General features: G+C 45.7%; 1 protein-coding gene across 4 annotated transcripts; it reads left to right on the top strand.

Moving 5' to 3' along the window:
* Positions 1–501: 501 nt before the first annotated feature.
* Positions 502–22,466, top strand: mast3a (microtubule associated serine/threonine kinase 3a). Of its 4 annotated transcripts, XM_088311056.1 has the most exons (28): positions 502–643; positions 1,499–1,530; positions 7,075–7,163; positions 9,206–9,278; positions 10,320–10,340; positions 10,437–10,518; positions 11,955–12,112; positions 13,236–13,311; positions 13,432–13,641; positions 14,153–14,254; positions 14,526–14,658; positions 15,051–15,136; positions 15,304–15,389; positions 15,572–15,780; positions 15,870–16,008; positions 16,114–16,246; positions 16,310–16,475; positions 16,581–16,682; positions 16,766–16,888; positions 16,963–17,075; positions 17,143–17,321; positions 17,877–17,998; positions 18,084–18,272; positions 18,808–19,031; positions 19,166–19,288; positions 19,350–19,486; positions 19,611–19,795; positions 20,138–22,466. In XM_088311056.1, the coding sequence occupies exons 1-28, from the start codon at positions 605–607 to the stop codon at positions 20,947–20,949; spliced, it is 4,143 nt and encodes a 1,380-aa protein (XP_088167182.1). In that variant the 5' UTR covers positions 502–604; the 3' UTR covers positions 20,950–22,466. The 4 variants fall into 4 exon arrangements, with proteins under 4 accessions (XP_088167182.1, XP_088167179.1, XP_088167181.1 ...); XM_088311053.1 differs by having other exon boundaries at positions 16,114–16,475; XM_088311055.1 differs by lacking the exons at positions 502–643; positions 1,499–1,530 and adding an exon at positions 4,118–4,563.
* Positions 22,467–23,910: the final 1,444 nt, after the last annotated feature.

The raw sequence follows: 23,910 nt of genomic DNA, 5'->3' as shown, positions 1-23,910 counted from the left end.
GTACATTTTGGGGAGCGAATAACTTGCTTGCTTTGTCGTCAATATTGTTGCCATAAATGTCAATAATTTATATCTTCAAGTTGTGCCAACATTATTCTTGTTATAACCCCCCAAAAAATAAAGTAGAAGCTTGGTGTCGGGTCACAGAAGTCATTCCCCCTCCCCCCCCCATATTTCACATTCATCATGTACGACCGTCAAGTCATAAAGACTGTTTGAAGAAATATGACAAAAGCTTTTTTTTTTTGGGAGTCACCCCACCCCTTTTATGAAAGAATAAAAACATTTTGCGTGTGAGTTTTTTCCCCGTTGTGCAAACTTGTCAAAACAGGCATGTCATAAAATTGAACGTATTTTTTCTCCTTTGCCAATTCCGCCCCCCCACCCCCGCGGCGTGTTCAACCAGCTTCAGTGACCACCTTTTAAGGGGTCTCGTGTTGAATCCGAGGGAGGAAGACGAGCAGGATGGAGAGGAGAGGGCGGGGGGAATGGGGGGGGCGGGGGGACTGAAGACTCCCTCCCGGGCACAACAGATCGCAAAATGGCTTGACTGAGCTGGCAAGCAAACGCTTTGGAGTGTTGATATTTTCGATCGCATTTCATAATGGATGAGCCGAACATCCTGCGACGACGCGGGCTTCAGGTAAATAAATCATAAGCCGCTGTCACGACACGCCGCGTTTTTCCAGGCAAATTGCAACGAGCGCGAGGATGAGATGAGCCATATCGGCGACGATCGGCGATACACAATCGGATGATTCTCTTTGGGGTGTTGCCGATATTCTATGGGAGGAATCGCTGGTCATGTCTTGCTTTTGTGCTGGCGGCGACGGCGCTGTGAAGTGTTGATTTTGGAGCATCTCATGACAAAGCTTTGGTAAATGTGGTTGCCTTGGTGACGAGAGGAGCACACACGTTGGAGACAGGAACACCTCCTCTATTTTCTCCTGAATCCTGCCATGTTTGTTTTTCTACGATGGGAAGAATGAAGTGTCTTCTTTGTGCGTTTGGGCTCTGTCGAAAAGAAGGAAAATAAAGTCGTAACCGTGAGGTTGTTGTGCTGACGAGTCGTGCGATACAAAATCTCATTTTGAATTATGCGACATATAAGGGAGAATATTATTAGCGAGTCATGTCAAATAATAAATAGTACCACTCTTGTTTCTTGCTTGGTACAACAAAAGGCACATTTGTTTGGTGAATCGACAAAAAGAGCACATGCTGAGCTCGTCCTAATTTACTCACAAATGTGAAATCTGACGACAACTTGTGAAAGACTTTCTAATCGATTGGCCTGACATTATACATTGCTGGCAAATATACGCTATATCTTTTTTGGCATCAATAATATTTTGGACCAACACTGCTCACAACAAGGTAGGTTTAGTTTTTAGGTGGTACTTTAACCACATACATCACACACAAAGTTGATTTGCACAAAGTAATCTTTCTGTTGCCATATTTCTAATTTGATTCTCCATTTCTTTTTTTTTTCCAGAAAGAGCTGAGTCTTCCACGGCGAGGAAACGTGTAAGTGATACAAAGTCATTGACTCGCGACCGGCTCACCCAGCTGCTCGTCACTTGTCAGCTTATCTTTGGATGTCAATAGTGCGGGAATTTCATGGCTGTATTGGTCGAGCCAGGCCAGCCTCCCGGGAGACGACAATTGAAGCCGTAGATCAGGACTGTCTGCAGTCAAAGTGGTCTCACCGCTCAGACGGGTTTTATGTTCACATAAGCGACAAAGTGGAAACATGGCGGTTGGCAGTTTAAATATTTAGGCAAATATACCTTTTGACTTTTGAGTATGTGAGACACCCGCATGAAGCTTTCCAAGCAGGAAATGTCCATCGATCTCTTGACAATTTTTAACCTGCTCCGGAACATCTGCATTGTTTTTACAAGAAAGGTTTATGTTCACTTTGTGACTAAGAAGCAAAGTCAGATAACAGGTCATAAAATGTCGTGCACATAACGTCATGCGGCCGTTACAATTGCCGTGTAATTGACTTGGAGATTAGTCAAGGGGGTTGTTCGCTTCTCGTCAACAGTGGCAAGAGGGCACTTAGCAAGGGAAGGAGAAAAAGAAAGAGTTCAAACACAAAAAAAGACAACTCCAAATTTTATGCATTGAGTCAAATGATTTTTTGGTGTAGGAGGATATCCAGATTAAAAAAGCCATGTAGTACCCTTTGGAATCAAATTCAAATTCAAGACCAGGTCATACCAAACAGATTAATTAATATATAATTATTAATATTTAAAAAATGAATACATAATGTAACAGTTTGGGCTTTGGGGACCATGTTGTCACATATTACTAACACGTCAGTCGGTCGTCATTCCGATTTTGTGTCAGCCAAACAGTGGTGAGAATTTGCTTACGACGTCACACGTGCGTGCACATAAAAAACAAAACAGATATACACACACCCTCAGAGTACAATATTGGACATTATTATTGCGGTCTGTCTGACCAAAAGCTAATACAACACCGTTTCATCTGAGGGGGCTGGCCTGCCGTAACTTTGGAGTCATGACTGATGGACTGACATGCCCTAAAGCAGGCATCACCAAATGGCGGATCCGGACCGCGGGATGGTCCGGACCGGACCCATGGCCAATCTATGATGAATTTTTTTCAGGGCGCATTCGCCAACGTTGGCGCTGCAATTCTAGTAAATACGGAAAAGGCGTCACTGATTTTAGCCAATCAAATCTTTTGTTTACGATCCGCTGCCAATTGCGCAGCAGACCGGAAGAGAGTGCTGCTGACAGTACGCCTTGCTAAAAAGTTAGCGAGGTCGATGCGTGTTGTTTTAAATGAATGGACGGAGAAATTTAGTTTGGTTCTGGCTGAAGCCAATTCCAAACCAGTGTGCATCATATGCTCGGAAACCGTCGCAACATTGCGAAGCGCCACTACGAAACAAAGCACCGCCCTTTTGTGCACATTATCCGCTGACGTTTGAGGTGAGCGCAGGCAAAAACATCGAACTTCGAGTGCAGTATAACAGATGTTTACATTTTCGCTTACATCCCAGCGGCATGCAAACGAATATTCAGTCAAAGTATCATGGATTTTGGGGAAACATAAAAAAACATTCAGTGATGGGGAAGTTGTGAAGAAGTGCTTAAATGTGGGTGCACAAACATTATTTAAAGGAAAACACAAAGCCCAGATGTGTGAAATAATCTACCCAATCCCAATGGCCCTGACTTCGTTCCAACCCAGATTTAAGTCACTGGCAGGGCAGTCACAAACTCATTTTTCTCATTAAGAGAAGTTAAAAAAATATTCAAACGAAAAAGTGGTGTCAAAGCTCATTTTGAATTAGTTTTTCATGAGGACAGCCATTTTTATTGATTGTGTACTGAACATGTTGATCTGGTTTATTTGGATAATTAGGCTTTCCGTTTTTTTAGGCTGATAACTCATTGATTTAAAAAAAAGGTAAAAGATGTTAACTCAATGCTTAGCACTTGATATATTTCTGCAGGAGATATTTTACTGTTTCTTTCTGGAAGTGGCACCCTTAAATTCCTGGAGCCACATTTTCTTAAATGTGAAATAAACGCCTTATATTTGTTTGCCTGGCAAAGGTGTTTAATGGGAACATTGCTAAATATTTAGTATATAAGTGTGCTCTGTTGAAAATGACTAAATATTGAAACTATATAAAAATGTGACCATAGGCTAGACATTTCGGGAAGTTGGACTTTGGTTCGGACCTTTTAATTGGAAGAAATTTTCGTCGTGGACCTCTGTGACTTTTAATTGATTACCTCTGCCCTAAACTGATTAATAAACCTGACGAACGCTACAGCTGGAACTATAGAAGCAAATCGTAATCTCACTGAATCGAACCTAATCCAATCAAATTGTATCACTCGAAAATTTTGCAATCAATGAATATTTATTATATTATTTTATTATTATTATATTATATATTATAAAAGCACGTTTTTTTAATGTATAACGTCCTTTATAATGGGCGAGGCCGCCGTGACCCAGTTATTTTTTTCCAATTTCGTGGGTGAGTACGTGAAGGCAACACACCTCCCTCCAGCGCAAATCTTTGCGCATGCGCTTTGCGTCGCTGCTGTGACTGGAAAGTTTTTTTTTCGATCACTCTTTCTGTGTTTTTTGTCGCAGTTATCATTCGATAATGTCACCGTCTGGCGAGGTCAGACTTTTCCCGAAGCGTAACGGGTAACAAACGGAAACCTCGAAGGGCGGACATGGCCGTAGAAGCGGCTCGTCATCACCGAGCTGGCGAGCCGCGGGTCCGGGCTCCGTTTTTACCGAAGCTGAACGACCGAGTTTGTGCCTTCGGACGTTGCCGACTAAGCAGGCTAAGCTAACTAGCTCCAGTGAAGCTCCACTGGGGGGGACAATCTCTGACATGAGCCGCTGGCTGTAGAGGACAACTCCCTTACCTGGATTGCCTTTCTCCGTCGGCACCATCACCACCATGGCTGACCAAAACCATTACTGGACGGTGCTACCGAGCTACAAAACGAGTTTTGTGACCGGGGCCATGATGAAAAGAACTAAAGGGTAAAATCAGATTGAACCAAATGCTGTGCTACGAGCTTCGAGTGTATTCTTGGACTGTGTGTGTTCGCTCGATTTGAGAAACGTGCATGTGTGCACTGCTCAACGTCTGCACCCATCTGTCGCATAAAACGCCACTAAGTACGAGTGCCGATCGATATTGCGCTGCGATTAGGATGTTTCCTCTTCTCTGGGAGACACATTGAATTAAGTCTCCCCAATAGCAGATCACATATTGTCCTGTTCTGTAAAACGAGCTTGTAACGTTCATATCCAGCTTATCATAGTTGATGGCAGCCTTATCTCCTTTGACCGATCTTGAGGTTCTCAGTGGAATAGCGGCGGCGCATGCATTTGGATTTGCAAACGTTGGAGATGATAAGGGTTATTCTTTAGGAGTGAGTCGTGCTCTTATGAGGCACACCTGCAATATCTGAAGGCATCTGATGCAAGAAAAACTAATTCGGTGGTACCTCGACTTGCAATTTTGATTCACTCGCAACTCAATTCACATGTACCAGATGCCTTGAGATACAAGTTTAATTCATACCTTGGTGAGAACTCAAGTGGGATTCAAATAGTTGCTCATAGCTGTGTGCGTGTATTATCTGTTGCTGCACCATTTTCTTTTATAAATATCTGTTCTTAGATAATGATTATGGCAAAAAAAAACACGAATCACAATGATTTCATTTATAATTGAAATCATGATTATTCAAACATTTTTTGCTACAAAAAAAAACATAAACGGAAACATTATTAAGCCAAATCAAATGAATAATACATGTTTTTTTTCAGGTCTTCTCAGTTGGTGGCATAAATATTCAGGTGTGTGCCGGCACGTCTCCAGGATTTTTTTTTTCTCTCCTGGGGCCATAGGCGTGGCTTGATTGATACGTTGGAGGGCTGCGGAAATTATGTTTCAATAAATGCTCAAGGGGTTGAACTGTGGCTGGACAGATTTCTGACGAGCAAGCCCTGGTGTAGCGCTTTCTCTTGAGTGTGTGAATCTGCCTCAGCGTCAGCGGCGACCCAGAAATGTCACGCTCTATCGATGTTCACGTCTCCTTAATTATTTTCGCTCATATGTTGGAGCGGAACAGGTAAATGTCATCAATATCTTCAGGATGAATCCGAGTTGACGCGAGCGGAAATAGTAGAAATGTCGAGTTTGGAAAACATGCAAATGCATTCAAAGTCCTGTTTGGAAATGCACGGAGGGTCGTCTAGATGATTATTGTTAGTTGCTGTTTCATTTGTTGTGATAACGTCTTATTGTGACTTGTGTTTAAATGGTGCGATGCAAGATGCGCATCTACAATATCACCCTCAAACAAATTAAGCAATTTTTAAAAAAAAAAGGTGGTTGTCGTACGGGTTCATCTTCCAGTGATTGACGTCTCCTTACACTCGTGTGGTCATTCTCAATTTGAAAATGATTAAAACATGGTGACAGTTTGACCAATTTGTTTATTTTTCTTATTTGAAAATACCTCAGGAATCAGAGGTTGTCGGTCAGTCAGAGGCTGAGCGGCGTCCTGGAACAGATTGCCCTCGACCTTAGACATGTTAAGATGTGAGCGCAAGGTGGACAAAGCCCTCAAGACGGCGTTGACACAAAAGTGCAATATAGAGTTTTTACACCACATTATAGAATCAGCAACGTGGCCCACCAGGTAGCCCCCAAGACCAAATGTTCTGTTCTAAAAATAGCTCACCAGTGATAAGACACTGCGATTTCCTAGGGATGTTGCGGAAGTGATCATTTGAAAACGAATACACTGGAAGAGATTTTTCAAAGTAAAATGTTATTCTTGACAGAAATGATTAACGTGATCATCGTCTTGACAAACATTAACATCATTAACATATTCCAACAACATTATCAAAGGTCCTTTGAGCCAATTTGTTGAGCCACAAAGTAGCTTTCTGCTTCAAAAAGTTTGGTGACTTCTGTCATCTAGGACGTGGATGTGCACTGAATCAACACGAGAAATGATGAATTGTAAAATCTGGCCGCCAAAACACACAAAATGAATCCACGCAAGAAAAAGTGAGCTCAGACGGACGCCGGGTTCCTTTAATGGATTGTTTGCAGGGTTCCGAGAGATCCGTTGAGCCGACACAATCCAGATCTTATTTTAGCAATGTTGAGAAATGTTCTGCTCATCCACGGTGATGGATCTGCAACGGTACGGTTGGAGCGCTCGCTTATGTCGCGGAAGTCAACGGGTGCGTCTGACCTCCTCCTTTAAATGTCAAGACAAGGCTCTTTTTTTTTTTTGGAGGTGCTCTTGACCCAGACATGAGAACCCTTCCAGCTGTCTTATCAAATTGAATCCGCACGTGTGTGACATTGTTCCTTGTTGGTTTTCAATGTATGGTTCCGCTCAGTCTGAATGAAGGCACTCTAGGTTTGGCATGGACGTCGATCGTGTTTGTGGGAGCACGTTGCATAAGCAAATGCATTTGACTTTTTCGCCGTTAATTTGTCTTCCTCCTCTCCTCTCACAGCGCTCGCAACACCAAGAGGAGGAGTTTGGCGGTCGGAACCCCTTCGCCCACACTCTCGCGTCCGCTTTCGCCTCTCCCACTTGCCACAGGTACTTGTGTGGTTTTGATTTTCCTTGCACTCGTTTGCCCTCCGAGATCTTTGCGTTATTATCGTCTCATTTGATGACGTGTGCGCATGATGATGAAGGCGGTCGACCTTGGCTGGATGCAAATATGCAGTGCCATGAAAAAGTATTTGCCCCCTTCTTTAAAGTTTTGCCTAATTTCCCCACTCAAGATCATCGAACAAATGTGGGCATCACACAAAGACGTAAAATGCTGTTTTTAATTTGTGATTTGATTTATTTAGGTGGGGGAAAAAAAGCATTCAAAGCGTGTGAGAAAAAGTAATAGCTAAAAATCTCCAAACGCTCCAACAAAATGCCGAATGAGAAAATGAAGTGATTGGAAAGCATCGCAAAGTCATTCCTGAAGCTTTACGACTCCGGCCATTTTGCACAACGTGAGCAAGTATGGACCGGTCGTGAACCTGCTCAGGAGTGGCTGGCCTACAGAAAGTCATCCAAGAGCACAGTGATGACTCATCCAGGAGGTCGCAAAGTAACCCAGGACAACCTAAACGAGTTCATGACTCGACAATTTGGAAGAGAATGGCCAAAGCATGACATCGGAGGCAAAAACCATAAATGCTCGTCTTACGTTGTGAGTGTTTGCCGAGACTTTGGGGAGAACATGCTTCCGGGCCATTTGGAAGGTCCCGCACGTGCCTTGTTGCAGCTGGCGTGTTTGTAACGCAGCATTTGGGAAAAAGAAGGTCATACATGGTGGTGCTTGTGAGACGGTCTGGGGCTGTTTTGCTAATTCAGGACCTGGATGACTCGCTGCGATGGATGGAAGCACCAATTCGCCGCCTCCTTTTCCAGAAAGTCACAAGGGCAATTGTTTGGCCGTCATTACGGGACCTCAAGCTGAAGCATTTTAATGATCGCAAACATATTTAACTGTGACAAACATGCAAAGAAATCAGGAAGGAGGCAAGCACTTTTTCACACCATCGCAGCTGGCAATGCTGGTTTTGCTGCGGAATGTCACAAGATTGTCAGGATTTGCCCTCGAGTGTTGTTTTGTTTATTTCCTGTCTGTGGATCGAAGTATATTGCATAAAGGAATCAAAGACCTCCTTATGTGGAGCTCAGACTTCATGACTTGTTGTTCAGATTATCGGACGTGTCGTAAATTGTAAATTGCTTCTGGGACCCACACCGAGCAGGCCTCGCCCGATCGTCGCTTGCCGCTTCCAAGGCCGTCGGGGAGGTGGACCAATTTTGTTGTCTGAGCTTGGTGTGCGTCTTTGCAACATTTACAGCCTTCGCTGGCCTCAATTAGGGCTGGAGCAACTTCAATATTTGGAAAGCACGATTCACTTGTCGTGGATATTTCTTTCGCTCGTCAACTCGCTTTTCAGGCTTTCGCCTTCAAGCACAAGCTCGCTCGCTCGCTCACGTTGACCTCGGTCGTTCATTATTGGCAATTCATCGACGTCAAGCTATGATCGACATTGAGCGGTCGTAAAGTCAACCTCTCGGTTCAAGCCGTTGTCTGAATAAAACCGATACAAATTGAGCTTTCGTTTCATTTAGTTTTTTTTTAAATGTATTAAGCGACAGCGCATGATAGCGGGAGTGTCTGATGAATTCAGCTTATACGCAACATCGCGAATGAAGTTGCGGGCAAAACATGAATTATGTATGATGCCCTTTAACGTCAAATCACATTTCTTCTCCACCATTATTTCCTTTGCCATGTGGCGATGGCCGGAAAACAAGAAGCAGACGGCCTTTTCACTTGTCAAAACATGTCATCTTTGACAGAGTTGTTTTTGAAATGTTTGCTGCGCAGAGAGAGCGTTCAACAGAAATGGAAGCCGATTTGAATCAGTTTTCGTCATCGAGACGCGAGAGGATTGAGAAGGCTGTCATCCACATAGCACAATCGTCTGTCAGCCTGCACGGCTTTTTTTTAACTATATATTTCATATATTCTTCGGAGGTCAGCCAATATCATCAGTCGGCCGAATAATGGGCTGAGTCGTAAAGATGGTTCTCATTTGGAAGTTTGTGTGTTTCCTTAGCTGGCAGCAGTCCTTCAGAAAGCCCCAGAAACGTCTCAGCCAGCAGCTCTGCCAACTTCCAGTTTGCCCGCAGGTAAGAGTTCAAAAACTCAACTTGACAATGTGTTGATGACATCAGGTGCTCCTTATTCTCTGCTTGCTACTGACACGTGTTGAGACGTTCATGTAATTGAGGAGAACTCGTTGACGGGAGACCAAAAGATCCAATGTCGATTTGGTTCCTTTTGCAATAAACTGAGCTCAAATGATTCCGACAAGGAAGACCAGCAGAAAGCTGAGCTGACGATTCCATTCTTGTTTCTCCATATGGACGCCACCGTGATTTTCTTTCCCTTTCATGCTCCAGTCATCAAAAATAGAACCTGTGTTTTCAAAAGGAAACTTCACAGGGTAATAATGGCACGTCCTGACTTATTCGTTTTACCGCCGTAATGGGAAAAGTCCAACCAGCAGAAAAGACTCGGGGCATCTTGAGGTCACGGGTCTTGGACCGAGCTGTGATTATGGATGGAATAAACGCTTCTTACAACACACCGGGGGCCGTAATGGTCGGCCGCAGGGGGGGTCTTTAAGGCTAATTTTACTGACTCTCTTTCTCTTTCTCCCTCGCTCTCGATGCATACATTTACAGACAAATGCTAATTATGCAATGTTTACGAAATACAAGCCAAAAGTAAATACAACAAAAACATACATTTCCTGTTTACGCACAAATGCTGCTTTAGAAATGTTTCACCTTGGCCGGAATTTTCCAGCGGCTCACTAAACGCATCATATATTCGATCCGTATTTACTATCTCGGCCAATTGATTCCGCTTTTTAGAGTTGAAGCGCCAGTGTCCTATCCCTGCACGCAACTGAGTTCTTCTGCACGCATTAGGCGTTACGTTACAAATGATTGTAATCGTGGTTGTGAGAGTGTATCAAGTTAACGTCATTGCTGCTTGATAACAACAACAAAAAATAGCTTGGCAGGTGTTCAGCTGCAAAGTGGGGCGGGCACACAAGAACGTGACAGGCGGTCCGACTTGTTCTGTCATTCTCATAATGATGTGTTGACTTTGTTTCTGACGCTTGTCTTTCACCTCCATCTCCTCGCCCCGCCTCTGTGAAGCCATCTGGCCCGGACTGAGAGGTAAGAAACATTTAGAAATTGCACTGCACTTGGAATAGAATTGAGGTTGGGATTAGAGTTTTCGGACTTGACTCACAGGGCTTTGTTTTTTTTCAGCCGAGGAGATGGCCGAAGATGGTCCGTGGCTTCAGTTCCTTCCTCTGGATACTGCACCAATGCTCCCAGTTCATCAGTATCCGTAAGCTTCCATTTAAATCGACGCAGTCACCGTTATTGTGTCCATGCCGAGCAACTCTTTCGTACAACTGATACTCCAGCCCCCCGCCGCCCACGCGAAAATCATTTTTCAAAGTGTGAAACTCTCACCTTCTCGCGGGCTTGCAACTGGCCTCGTGAACGAGGAAGTGTTTTGCTCCGCTAAAAATGTTGGGTCATCGCAAGTCTATGTTCTCGGCAAGAGGACAAACATCGCTGGCGTCTGCGGACTGAGCGAGAGTGTCATTTGGCGCTCACGCGTCAACAGCATTGAGGTTGCGAGGTGTGACCTTGACGTGCGGCGGCGAGGTCATGAGAGCCCCTCACGCCGGCACAAGCAGGTCAACCAAATCAGTTGCTTTGGACCCGACGATAGCTTCTTGTTTTCATGAGTTAGTCACGATAACAGGATGTGTCTGATGAGAAATACTTTATCGTGCTGCACAGAGGGAAGAGATGAATCATCCAAGTGCTCGCTAGCCAAGACGCATGGAGATTGCTTCCAAGAGAGCTTTTTTTTTTTTTTCAATGCAATTTGAGTTGCTTTTTCAGACGAAATGCAAGTATTTTGATGACAAAAGACATCCATCATCCGGAGCTTTTTATTAGAATGAAGATGGAGAGTGATTTATTTTAATTTTTTTTGGCACAGCAAATTAGCAGGGGCTTTACAGGATTATACGTTTCCCCTCTCAATATTTCCTTTTGGAAATAAGTCAAAGCGCTTGCGAGTTACACCCATTAGGTTTTTGTGTCTGGTTTCTATGGTGACGGTCTTGATACTTTATCTGGAAAGTCGTTAGTGAAACTGCAGTTGGCTGTAAAACAATCGTGGTGTCCTCAGTCACGGCCGTAATTTGGCATGCTTGGCCACATGGCTCAGACGCTGAGGTCAGCCCTCGCCACACAAAGCCCCTTTCAGGGATTCTCTCAGTGACTTCTTTATACTGCTCGGGCCTGAAACCTCTCCAGTTTCCTCCTCTGGCTTTCCCCCTCCTCTTTCTATCACCTATTTGCAGTCTTACTTTTGCTTCGCCTACTTCGCTATTTCCACCCCTCCCCTTGTCTTTTTCCATTTCCATTCCTCTTACTTCCTTTTTACAATTCAGACCCCAACCCGATGCAAGTTTTCCTAAATTGCAGGCGTCACGTCACACATTTTGGCGTGGCGTGAGTACAAGAAGGCACACATGGCCAAAAAACAGCCGTTCTGCCTTCTTTTGCCGAACAGGACACTTAAGCTCATGTCCTCCAGACTGACAAAGATAACGAAAAGATCATTTAAGCACCCTTGCTGTTTATTATCTTATCCTCATACGCGTGTTCTCGTAAAGCAAAAGAAAAAAGTTGTCGTCGTCTTGCTTGAGTTTGTTCAGGCCGTATCGCGCTAATCCTCCCTGGTGGTCTTTTCTTCCTCAGTCGTCCTCTTCCCAGGAGCTCTTGCACCAGCTGCCTCTGCAGCCAACGCAAGATGATCTCCACTTCCTGTTTAAACACTTCCGGAGCACGGAAAGTGTGGCAGATGAAGAAGGACCGCACGCGTCGCCTCCCGCCAGGCTACGCTCGCGCAGTCTCAGGTAGCATCCGAACGTTTGGCTGCTCGCTTAATGTTCGGTGATTTCTTGTCATCGCGCATTCTGAGAATGTCCTCCGTCATGGACAAAATGGAGATAAAATTCCAGAGTGATGATGAGTGTGCGTGTGGTCATTGAGTACCACCAAAATGTCGTGGCTTCTTTCTTAGCTGCTGTCGTTCAATACTGCGACATCTTATTCCGTAGTTTTTCAAGTGACGAGTCATCCCTGCATCAATTTGTTTGTGTTGCGAGCCGAAAGTTCACGTCTGAGCAAACTTCCGAGATGTATATCCAAAATTAGGGGGGGGGGGACAAGACATCATTTTGGTGCTGGTAAGACACATTTATTGGACTCCATGTGTTTCAAATTAAAATCGGTTTTACTGGCAAGTCCGAGTGGCGGCTTCTCATTTTGAGCAGCATTTGCTGTTGCACTCGCAACGTCCCCAAGCAGTTAAGCATCACCAACGCTTCCTTATTGAAATAGAAAAAGTCATGTCACTTGCGTTGCTCGCTCTTGTTGTGAAGAGCTGCTATTTTCAATTGATTTGTTGACACATTTGTCTGGCTTGGTGCAAACGTTCCCTCTTGCAATTCAACCACAAGTCCCGACTTCTGTGGATGAAAAACTGATCAGATGATGAAATTTTCAAAAGGACTCGTTGGGATCGTCATGGCAAGACGTTAGAGCAGGGGTGTCAAACTCATTTTTGTGGACGGGCCACATCGTAGTTGTGGTTTCCCTCAGAGGGCCGCCATGACTGTGAACCCTTATAAATTGAGAAATCAGAAGCTAGTATGTAATTGTTCAACAATTTTTCAATTTATTTTAAAAGGGGAGGATTGGTAACAAATAAATGGCAATATCTCATATCTCAGTGGTGTTAAAAGTGAAGATGCCTAAAATGAGGTTGCGGGCCAGATCTGGCCCCCGGGCCTTGACTTTGACACCTGCGTTAGAGGGTGGGCGGGTGCCTGCTGCTGGATTTCCTGAAATAAAATCATGAAAAAGGAAACCTTTCATGTTGCGTATTATGCAAATGGCTTAATCTCTCCACTAATTTGATGGTTGGATCGTTTTCTTTTTTTTTTTATGTTTAACGTTTGCCTGTTTCTCATCCAGCCCTGGACGAACCTGTGGAACTTTTGACAATGAGATTGTCATGATGAATCATGTCTATAAAGAACGCTTTCCCAAGGTACAGTGAAACTTGGAAGCCAATTTCAGTCATCGTCTTTCTGTACCCCTTTGAAACAACGTTCACTTTTCATTCATTCAACACCACATTTTGTCGTCTTCCCTCATTGTTGCTTTCCAGGCAACGGCGCAGATGGAAGGTCGACTTCTCGACATTATTGAAGAGTGTTCGCCCGAAACTGCTCTTCCGCTGGCCGATGGCGTGCTCGGGTTCATCCAGCACCAGCTGGTGGAACTGGTCCGGGACTGCCTGGACAAGTCCCAGAAAGGCTTGGTCACCTCTCGGTACTTTGTGGAGCTGCAAGAGAAGCTGGAGAAACTTCTGCACGAGGTGAATGCTCCGCAGATGTGCACTTTTGCTTTATTACCGTTTTTAAAGTTCCTTCGAGATCAGCCTGTGAATATCTGAGGCCAGTTCTGTCGGACATTGAGTACTTGGAACGTAGCCTCATTACGTCATCTTTGAAGCGGTTCGATTCGTATTCGGAAAGGCACTTTTCTCTTCTTTGAGACTTTTGCGTTGACTCTTGTTTAGGATGGAAAGGAAAATAAAATGAGACCTGAACAGTGGAACCTCCGAAATTTGGAGTGTAACTAAAGGAGGGGGGAAGAGAGGAGAAGCGGTAGGCAAACAGATCCAGGTCAACTTCTACAAACTGAAACTAAACTCGGAGCAGTCGTCATCTGACGTCACTCGAGCAGCAGTGAGCCCGAAAAAGACGCTCCATTTGCACAAAAGGAGACTTAATCAAGTGTGTTTTCTAATTGCGTTGCAAGAAAATCTTTCACGGGCCTGTGCCAACGAGACGTTATTTGGTTGTGATGTGTTGTTTCTCCATCAGGCTTATGAGCGTTCAGAGAGCGAGGAAGTGACCACCATTACTAAACTCGTGAAGAAGATCCTCATCATCATCTCCAGGCCTGCCAGGCTCCTGGAATGTCTGGTGAGGACGTTTTCAAGAAAATACAAACGTGATGATGTGCGCTCGTCGGAAGAAGAAGAATGACTCTTGGCTGATGTTTGAGGTTATCTGATGGAAGTTTACATTTACGTAGCTCCAGTGTCAAGTGGACAAATGCTGCGCTTATGCACTTCATACTCGACACCGCGGCCTTTTCTGAAAGCGATTTCTTTCCTTTTGCATGTTTGCTTGAGCATCAAAGGCTGCTGTTCACGATGGCGCACACAATGAACACGCGTTTGTCTTTTTTCAGGAGTTTGATCCGGAGGAGTTCTACCAACGTTTGGAGACGGCAGAAGGTCAAGCCAAGGTGAGCCAGGGAATCAAGACGGACATTCCCAGATACATCGTCCGTCAGCTCGGCCTCACCAGAGATCCTCTTGAAGGTGCCGTGCAAAGTTCTCTTTTTTTTTTTTTTTTTTTCTCGCATGATTTCTTGTCTCGGTTCGCTCGCATACACAGTGAGCCGCTGGTTTGTTTTATTCTCACTTGGGACCTGCTGGTTTTCCGCTTTGCACATGAAGTGCATGCTACTCTTCCCCATGATTTTTTAGCACTTTGGAAAAGGCCATCGAGTTCCACCTGTGTTCAATTTTGCTTTTATTTCCTGTCTGGCCCTTCATCATGAGAAGAGTTTCATTCATCTGAAGATCATTTCTTGTAACAATGTCAATGTCCTTAACTCATCCTAAAGTTTAGTTTTTCTTCCAGACCAAAGCTACTTTTGCTATTTCAATGTGATCTTAACGGTCCTCTGCCGTTCATTTTGCCATCACAGAGATGGTGCAACTGGAACAAACGAGCCCGGGTCACAGATCTGCGAGCAGAGAGTCCGATGAGTCTGGAGAGGCAACGCCAACCCAGGTAGAAACTACAAAGTCATGCAAAATATCTCAATGCGGAGCTCAGGAGAGCGAGCTTCACACTCGTAGCGAGCGTGAAGCTTGCGCACGATCACACCGCTTTTGCTGATCAGACGTAACAGATTCCGTTTCCTGTGATTTATCTGTTCCGTGTCGACCGGGATTCAGAGCCGCGCAGTTTGCACTCCCCCGCGTAGGAAACCACTGGAGAGTGACTTTGAAACCATCAAGCTCATTAGCAATGGCGCCTATGGGTGAGAGAGACAAAATGTTTTTGTTTGCATTGGTCAGCGTCAACGTCTTTTGGGAATAGAAGCACAGATGCTCTTGTGTCATGGTGGAATCTTTTTCTTCTTCAAATCATAATCCATCTTTTCTTCTTCCCCTTTCTTGTCGTCTCCTTTTCCTTCTCTGCCTCCCCACGCTCTCCTCGCAGAGCTGTATTCCTCGTCCGTCACAGGGAAACCCGACAACGCTTTGCCATGAAGAAGATCAACCGGCAGAACCTGATTTTGAGAAACCAGATCCAGCAGGTGTTCGTGGAGCGCGACATCCTCACCTTTGCCGAAAACCCATTTGTGGTTTCCATGTTTTGCTCTTTTGAAACCCGGCGGCACCTCTGCATGGTCATGGAATACGTAGAAGGTGGAGTGGAAGTTATTTTGCTGGCGTGCTTCTTCTCTTCTCGCTGGCCCAAATTGATGCGCGTCTTTCTGGCCTCCTGTTCTCCAAAGGTGGCGATTGTGCCAATCTGTTAAAGAACATCGGCCCTCTGCCCGTGGACATGGCCCGCATGTACTTTGCAGAAACGGTCCTGGCTTTAGAGTACCTTCACAACTATGGCATCGTGCACCGAGACCTCAAACCTGACAAGTGAGGCCCCCCAACCTGACAAAGCCACGCTTTTCAAAAGCTTTCAGCGTCTGACTAAGTCAGCTCATGTTTGAGGTTTTTTTTTTCCTCTCTCTTCCTTTCTAGTTTGTTAATCACCTCAATGGGACACATTAAGCTGACAGACTTTGGACTGTCCAAGATTGGCCTCATGAACATGACGACCAATTTGTATGAGGGTCACATTGAGAAAGACACGAGAGAGTTCATCGACAAGCAGGTATGTCGTCTTTCTTTCGCAACGGGTCACATCCACTCGCATCCTTTTTTGACTGGTGCGAAGGTGTGCGGTACTCCCGAGTACATCGCTCCCGAGGTGATCCTGCGGCAGGGCTATGGCAAGCCGGTGGACTGGTGGGCGATGGGCATTATCCTTTACGAGTTCCTGGTGGGCTGCGTGCCTTTCTTCGGAGACACGCCCGAGCAGCTTTTTGGGCAGGTGGTTAACGGTGAGGAAATTGTTGACTTGAATCGTTGTTGTGTCATCGCCGTCGCCAACGTTTTATCCGTCAATTATCGCAAACGGACGGCAATTGTCACTTTTGTTCGTCCAGACGACATCATCTGGCCCGAAGGAGACGACGCCCTGCCGGCCGACGCCCAAGACCTCATCACCAGACTACTTCGTCAGAGTCCGCTGGAGCGCCTGGGGACGGGTGCGTGCCAGGGCTTGAATGAAGGAGTTTGTTGTTTCCATTTGAGGCCGAGCACCAGCTCCATGTGTATTTCTGGCCCTCAGGTGGAACGAGCGAGGTGAAGATGCACTTGTTCTTTCTGGGACTCGACTGGAACGGCCTTCTGAGGCAAAAAGCCGAGTTCATACCACAACTGGAGACTGACGAAGACACCGGCTATTTTGACAGTAGGTGGATGGAGAAAGATTTTTTAAATTTTTTTTTCATTTTCTTACTTGATGACCGATGCCCTCGCCGACAGCCCGATCGGAGCGATACTCTCACCTGGGCTCTGACGACGATTACGAAACAAACGATGACGAATCCTCTCTTGAACTGCGACAGTTCTCCTCTGTGGCCCATCGCTTCAGCAAGGTCCGTTTTCTTGGACTGGTCGCCGTAAACGGTTAAAAGGCGCTGAATATTTCTTTCCATTCTGAAGGTGTACAGCAGCACAGAGCACCTGTCCACCTCGACGCCGTCCAACCCGAGCTTCTCGTCTTCTGAGCGGAGCCACAGCGAAGAGAAGGACGAGCGATGGGAGGGCCGAGGCGCCTTTTCCCCCGGTGACGGACGCAAGCACTTGGCTAGCGGAGACGGGACAGATGGACTCAGGGGAAGGTGAGAACTTTCAAACGGGTTCAAACTTTTCTGTTCAGTATCAAGAAGAATAAACTTTGCCCACGACTCGGTCAGTCAATAGCAAAGTGACAAGTCAAGGACTCCGCCCGTCTCCGCCCGTCACCCACGTCCAAATATGGCCGCCTCCGGCTGCAAAAAATCCGCACGGCGACAGCCGAAATGCCATACTTTGGCCTTTAAAAAAGGCGTCGGCATACCACTGGGTGACGTCCCGGCGGTTCTGTCCTTTTTCTATATTTGAATGTGGTCAGTGAGCACAAACTGAGTGCACTTGCCCAAAAGGTTTTGGCGTTTCAGAACATTAAATGATGATTCATGACCACACGGGCGTATTTTGAAAATTACCAAACGTGACCGCGACCATGCGTGCTACCGGAGGCCGTTCACAAGCGCTCATGAAAAGAAATTGCCAACTGACACAAGTTTCCACCCGTCGTCGTTGTTGTTGTTTTGGTTCGCCTTCCTTGCCATTTTGACGATTCCTTCCATTCTTAACCAAGATTCAAATCTTTTCTGGATGCATTTCTCTCGCAGTTTGCGCCCTCGTGCTTCCTCCGGTTCCTCTCAGTCCGAACGCAGCGCCAGCCCGTTGGTGTTAAACAGCACTCAGAGTCTTGACACGATGCCTCGCTTTGCCATCTCGGCCGAGGAGGAGGGTGAGCCCGGAAAAGCCTTCACGTGTCCTGCTATTCTGGACCGGCGAAGGACCGGATGCCTTACGCTTCTGCTTTGTGTTTGTAGATGGAATGGTGTCCAACCTGCGGCGCATTCGTCTGCGCAGCAACAGCACCGGCACCAGGCCGTCGTTCCGCAGAGGCGCGTCCAGACGCATCGCCCACCAACTGGACACCCCAGAAAAACCACGACCGTCAGCTGGAAAAGTTCCCAAGTCTGCCTCCGTCTCTGGACTTTCCCTCATTATCACCCCAGGTGCGCACTTCATGATTAGCGCTTTACAATTTGAACAGCGCCTCATTCGTCCTTCACGGAAAAGAGCGAATGTACTGAAATAAGGCAATGTACAGCACTGCAGTTCTGCCTCTGCTTTTAAGGTTGGGTCATGTTGACAGTGCCCGCTGCAGACTGTTGCCAAGAGCCAACGTGAACAAATGCAAATGTCCTGAAGGTGGCAGTAACGCGCCCTTTATGACATTTAACACAAAGTACCACCCCCAAAAAAAAAAAAAGGTTTCTCCAAAGTAGCGGACTTTTTATTCCTATAAAGTGTTTCGGGTTCCTGTTAGTCATTGCAATATTGTGCAGAGTTTGAACATTAAATCAATTTGATAGTTTTGTAATTGTATTTCAAAACTAGCAAACACATATCTGGAACGGAAAAGTCAGTGGCCATGAAATGAGAATTGCTTTTGTACTTTTGGCCATTGAACATGTGATCACAATAGCCCAGGTGCGACTCCCGTGAGGAGCAGCATGAATGACCTTTTGGAATATGCTCCTCATCCAGATGACTCAGCGGGTCCTCCCTCCAGCCCCAAGTCATCGCTATCGCTCTCGTCCAACCCCTCGTCCAGAGATTCGTCCCCCAGCCGGGATCTTTCCATCAACATCAGCTGCCTCAGGCCTCCGGTGGTCATCCACAGCTCCGGGAAGAGGTTCGGCTTCGCTTTGCGAGCCATCCGAGTCTACATGGGGGACAGCGACGTGTACACTGTTCACCACATGGTCTGGGTATGTCACAGGCCATCGATCGCAAACTTTTTATTTTTTTTTGTGTATATGTCCGTTTGGCGCTTTTAGAATTGAATATCAACATTCTGACAGCCTCCCCACACGTTTTGATTTGAGCTTGTGTGCGTGTTCAGTGTGTGGAGGAGGGCAGCCCGGCACACGAGGCGGGTTTGAGAGCCGGTGACCTCATCACGCACGTCAACGGAGAATCCGTGCAGGGTCTTGTCCACACGGAGGTGGTGGAGCTTCTGCTTAAGGTATGCAATGAAACCGCCGGTGTCATATTGGCTTCATATTATAAGGTACGTTTTTCGACAGAGTGGCAACCGGGTGACCCTGCAGACCACCGCTTTGGAAAACACGTCCATCAAAGTGGGCCCTGCCAGAAAGACGAGCTGCAAGGCGAAGATGGCTCGACGCAGCAAGAAAAGCAAGCGGAGAGATGCTCAGGACAGGTACGCTGTCATTTCAAAGCACATTGGCCTCGCATTTGGGATTGTCGTTGATGTCTCCGTTTTCATTCGTATTGAACATGGAAATAAAAACGATAGTGTTGAGCTTTACTGTTTTGCTCCGCAGCCGCCGACGTAACATCTTGAAGAAGCTGTCGAAACACGCGCCTCCTGCTCCCATGCAAAGCAGTCGCAGCTTCTCTTCCGGATTTCACCAGTCATCGAGCGACAGCCTCTCCGGCTCCCCCACTCCGTCTCTCTCCCCCGGCCCGTCCACTCCCTGCCGCTCGCCCGCTCCTGACCACTCTGGAGGTGCGTTGGATTCCTTTCAATGGATACACCTGCACAATTTGTAACAATCGTAAGCAAAATGTAACATGTTGATTATTGTGGTTGTTGGTTGCCGTGTTTCCTGACCTTTATTAAGCCAAAGCTCAAGGAGTTACCTTTGAAAACAAAATCTATTGAAATAAGGATAATCTTGTTTTAAGTGACTTTGAAAACTGACATCTGGGACTGTTTATTTGAAGATATAACCGTGCACCTCGTTTATTGTGGAGTAGACGTATAATAAAATAATGCATGGGTTCGTTCTAAAGGCAATTACGAAGATTTTCTCTCTCACTCTCTTACTTATTGTTGTTGTCCGTTCAGATTCAAGTTCCTCGCCCTGCTCCAGCTCGCCAAACTCCCCCGTTCCTCAGGCTCGTCCCAGCTCCCTTCACGTCTTGGGCCGCTACACCAAGGCTGGTCGCTGCAAGTCCACGAGCAGCATTCCGCCGTCCCCGCTGGCCTGCATCCCGCCTCCTCAGCCTCTGTCACCTCAGTGCTCTCCTTCCTGCCTTCCCAGCCACCCAAAGTCATTGCAGGGCTTTCACGGGAAAACGCTGTCCCCGCCCACCATCGCGCGCCATTCCGTGCGTCCCCGCAGTGCCGAGCCGCCGCGCTCGCCGCTCCTCAAGAGAGTCCAGTCGGCGGAGAAGCTGACCGGTGACAAAGCAACGGGCGGGTATCATTGCGAGAGGAAAGCCTACTGCACCCGCCGCCATACTATGGAGGTGCCGCTGTCTGAGGGCGAGGACGCGGAGGAGGACGCCGCCACCGGGTTCGTCTGCGTGGGCGAACACGGCCGTCAAGGACTGTACGTCGGAGGCCAAAGAGGCCACCAGGATGCCTCGCCGCAACACCGCGGCGGGAACCACCACTCCTCCGAGGTGGTGGTGATGAGGAAGCTGGCGCTGTCCGAGCGCCGGGACTCCTTCAAGAAGCAGGAGGCTGTGCAGGAAGTGAGCTTCGACGATTTGGACGAGCGGGAGGCCGCGCTTCCCGTCGCTCAGCCCAAGACGTTCACGGCGCCCTGGGTCAGCTCGGCCCAGTCGGACTCCAAGATGAAGGCGGCAGGAAAAACGACACAGGATGCGGCGGCTCAGCAGAAAGCCAAGTCCAAGGATAAAGAACGCTTTTAGATTTCTGATCCAAATCAACCACCGCTTTCTCCGGGGAGTGTCTGACTTGGGGGTGAATTTTCAGGATAAGCCTAAGATGCACTATCATCTCCACCGTTCAACTTAATTTGACCGTTTTGAAACTTCTGAAAGCACATGTTCAGTGTTTCAGTACTTTTTTGCACAACTTTCCATTTTCTAACAACAAGTTGAATGGTAGAATTCCAGCCAGGAATCGCCAACTCAATTTCCAAATATGTCCACTTTTACTACAAGATTTTGCTTAGCTTAATGTTAGCAAAGAGTGAAAAACGAACGTTAGCATCAGTAGTTTGAGTTTCAGAAGCAACAAATATTTGAAGATAAATGGTGGAGCAACACATTTAGATGTTGCTCACAAGCATAAATTCTTTATGCGCTGCCTCCTGGTGGCCAAGGTGGGCGCAACAGAGGAATCAGCACAATGAACTGGATTGCAGCATTGACATTTTTTTTCATTCTGGCATTATGAAGTACATTATTAGAGAGTGCTATTTTTTGGGGGAGGGGAGTTGTTTGAAACTCATTAATGGCCTCATTTCAATGGGGATGGACCATTTAAGATAGTCAAGTTTTTGCGTTGCTGGCGTGATCGCAAAGGAAATTCAACTTGGGTGTCGAGGAAGCACTGATTCCAAAGCACGACTGTCCAGGAATGATTTTCATTTGGATTTTGGTGCGCATCATCAGCAGGTTACAACAAACGTCAAAGAAAAGCATAAAAGTGGAAAAATTAGTTTTTTTATTCAACTCCTTGTTTGAGAACAGCACTTTTTGTCAAAAGTACGGAAACATTGAACAGTTGGACATGTGCAGTAAAAAGCTTGGACAAGGTCCACTGAAGTTTATGGCTAAAGGTTCTAGTGCATTTTAAGTCCATGGTGACGTTTCACCAGAAAGCTCAGCAGCGTCCCAAACTTTTTAGTGGGTACAGAAACGTAAGTTGATTTGGAGACGACCGCGTTGACGGACAACTGTGATCACAAGCTTGAAAATGGAAACTGCACAGGATGCGTCCTTCAATTGCGTTATCATAAACGCAACTGTCTCGCGTCTTTTTTTTTTTTTTTTTTTTACTCCCTCGTCGCTTGTTTTCTTTGTTTTGAAAACACATCTACGACGCATGGCATTTTTGTAAATATCTTTCTATTTGAAATGACGATGCGTATTTATAACTTTCTATGCTCATCTGGTTTTTGGGTTGGCCTGCGATGCTTTACAACTGTCAAAAAGTGTAAATACACAGAAATTTTTTTTTTGGGCTTTGTGTTGCTCTTGGATGCAACGGAGAAAATCCATTTTGTGCTGCTTCTCAAGAGGAAGTTTCTCGCATTATTGGAACTCATCGCTACTTGATGAGACGATCACACTTGAAAGCCAAACTTTGGTGCAAAGTTAGCCCGAAGAAACATTTGCAAGTATGGAAAGCCGTTTGAACGTTGATTCCACATCCTTGCGATCCGGCTTGATGTCGAAATACTCGTAATTTCGTTGCTCTCCTGGTACTAGTAGAACGACGAGGGGATTCTCGTAGGATTGTTTCACTGGGAATGTTTTTTTTTTTTTTCTACTACTCGTGCCACTTTGGCTGCTTAGTATGCAATTAAACTTTCCTTAGTGAACTACTGTGCTGAAAATTGGACACAATAGTAGAACAACTGTGTCCTACTAGTATTTTTTTCTCCCACTAATCTATGCCCCCCCCCCCCAAAAAAGAGCCAATTCTTAGTCATAAAGGAACCGGCTGCCAGTTTTTGCGTTATTCATTTACAAAAAAATGTTGGGTCAAATGAATGACCTAGAAAAACAAAAACTTTTTCGTTATACATTTGACACAATTTCGCTCATTCGTTTAAATGAAAAAAAAAAAAGAATCAAGTGAATAACGCGGCAAACAAACACAACCTTTTAGTTATTCATCTGACCCAACTTTTGGGTTATTAATATCAACATAATCAACAAGACAAAAACAATCCTTGGGTTCATTTTGCGCCGATTGGTTTTCGGCCATGGCCATTTTATGGTGTGGCTTGAGATCTTCAATTCCCGGACAGACGGAGTGGTTTTATTCGTAAGGACAAAGTGTCCTAGTACACGGACCTTCAATTAAGCTCGATATCACGGATGTGGTCCAAATGTTCGGAGAGGCTTTCCATACACAAGCGGTTCTGTTGTACAAAACGCAAGCGTGCTGAAAAGTGTCCGCAGCAGCATCCTCGTGGCGTGGTTTCTCTTTTTTTTTTTTTTTTTGCACCGTTTCCTCATGGCTGTCCTCAACACAGCTTAAACTACCTGTTGTGTGCGTCTCCTTATAAACGAGTCGTATTTGGTGTACTCGCATAAGTCTTGTGACCGTGTAACATTTCAGGACTGTTTCTCAGCCTGTCATTGGGAAAAAAATACTGTACAGTGAATCCCCCCCAAAAAAATCAAGCAAAAATTTTTCTTTGCTATTTTTTGGTGTGTAATATGGATGAATGTTTACTGCAAAAAAGTTGTCCGTGTGTGGGTTTGTTAAATTATTTAAACAATGTAATCACATAGTTCAACTAAAAAATGGAGGAAGCAAAGAATAGAAGTCATTTTTTTTTGTTCCCTCACTTTAGATGCCCGTAAGGAAGCAGTGTTGTTGCTGTTGCAGTCGTAATAAAGAAGACTGTTGATGTGTGTTGCATCAACAACGGTGGACCTTAAAACAGCTGTCGGTGGTCTTTTTGAAAGTGACCTTGCAAGGATCGTTGACCTGCAAAGTGGGTTGAGTGCCGCTAAAGTGGCACGTTCCTAATCGCCTCTCAAGATCAACCTCATGCTTTACATTCCACAATATTATTCCCACCTTTAGTTGTTTTTTTTTTTTTTTGCGGGATTTTATTCAGCTCGTGAAAGTTGTGTGTTTAATGTCGAAACAAGTGTCGGTGGAAGTTTCTCATGGAATTTGAAGCT

This window comes from Idiotropiscis lumnitzeri, chromosome 12 (assembly GCF_059441095.1).
Source record: "Idiotropiscis lumnitzeri isolate Australia: NSW breed Sydney's pygmy pipehorse chromosome 12, RoL_Ilum_1.0, whole genome shotgun sequence".
Classification (NCBI taxonomy): domain Eukaryota; kingdom Metazoa; phylum Chordata; class Actinopteri; order Syngnathiformes; family Syngnathidae; genus Idiotropiscis; species Idiotropiscis lumnitzeri.
The sequence above is the reverse complement of the archived record's forward strand: the minus strand, read 5'-3'. Positions and strand labels throughout refer to the sequence as shown.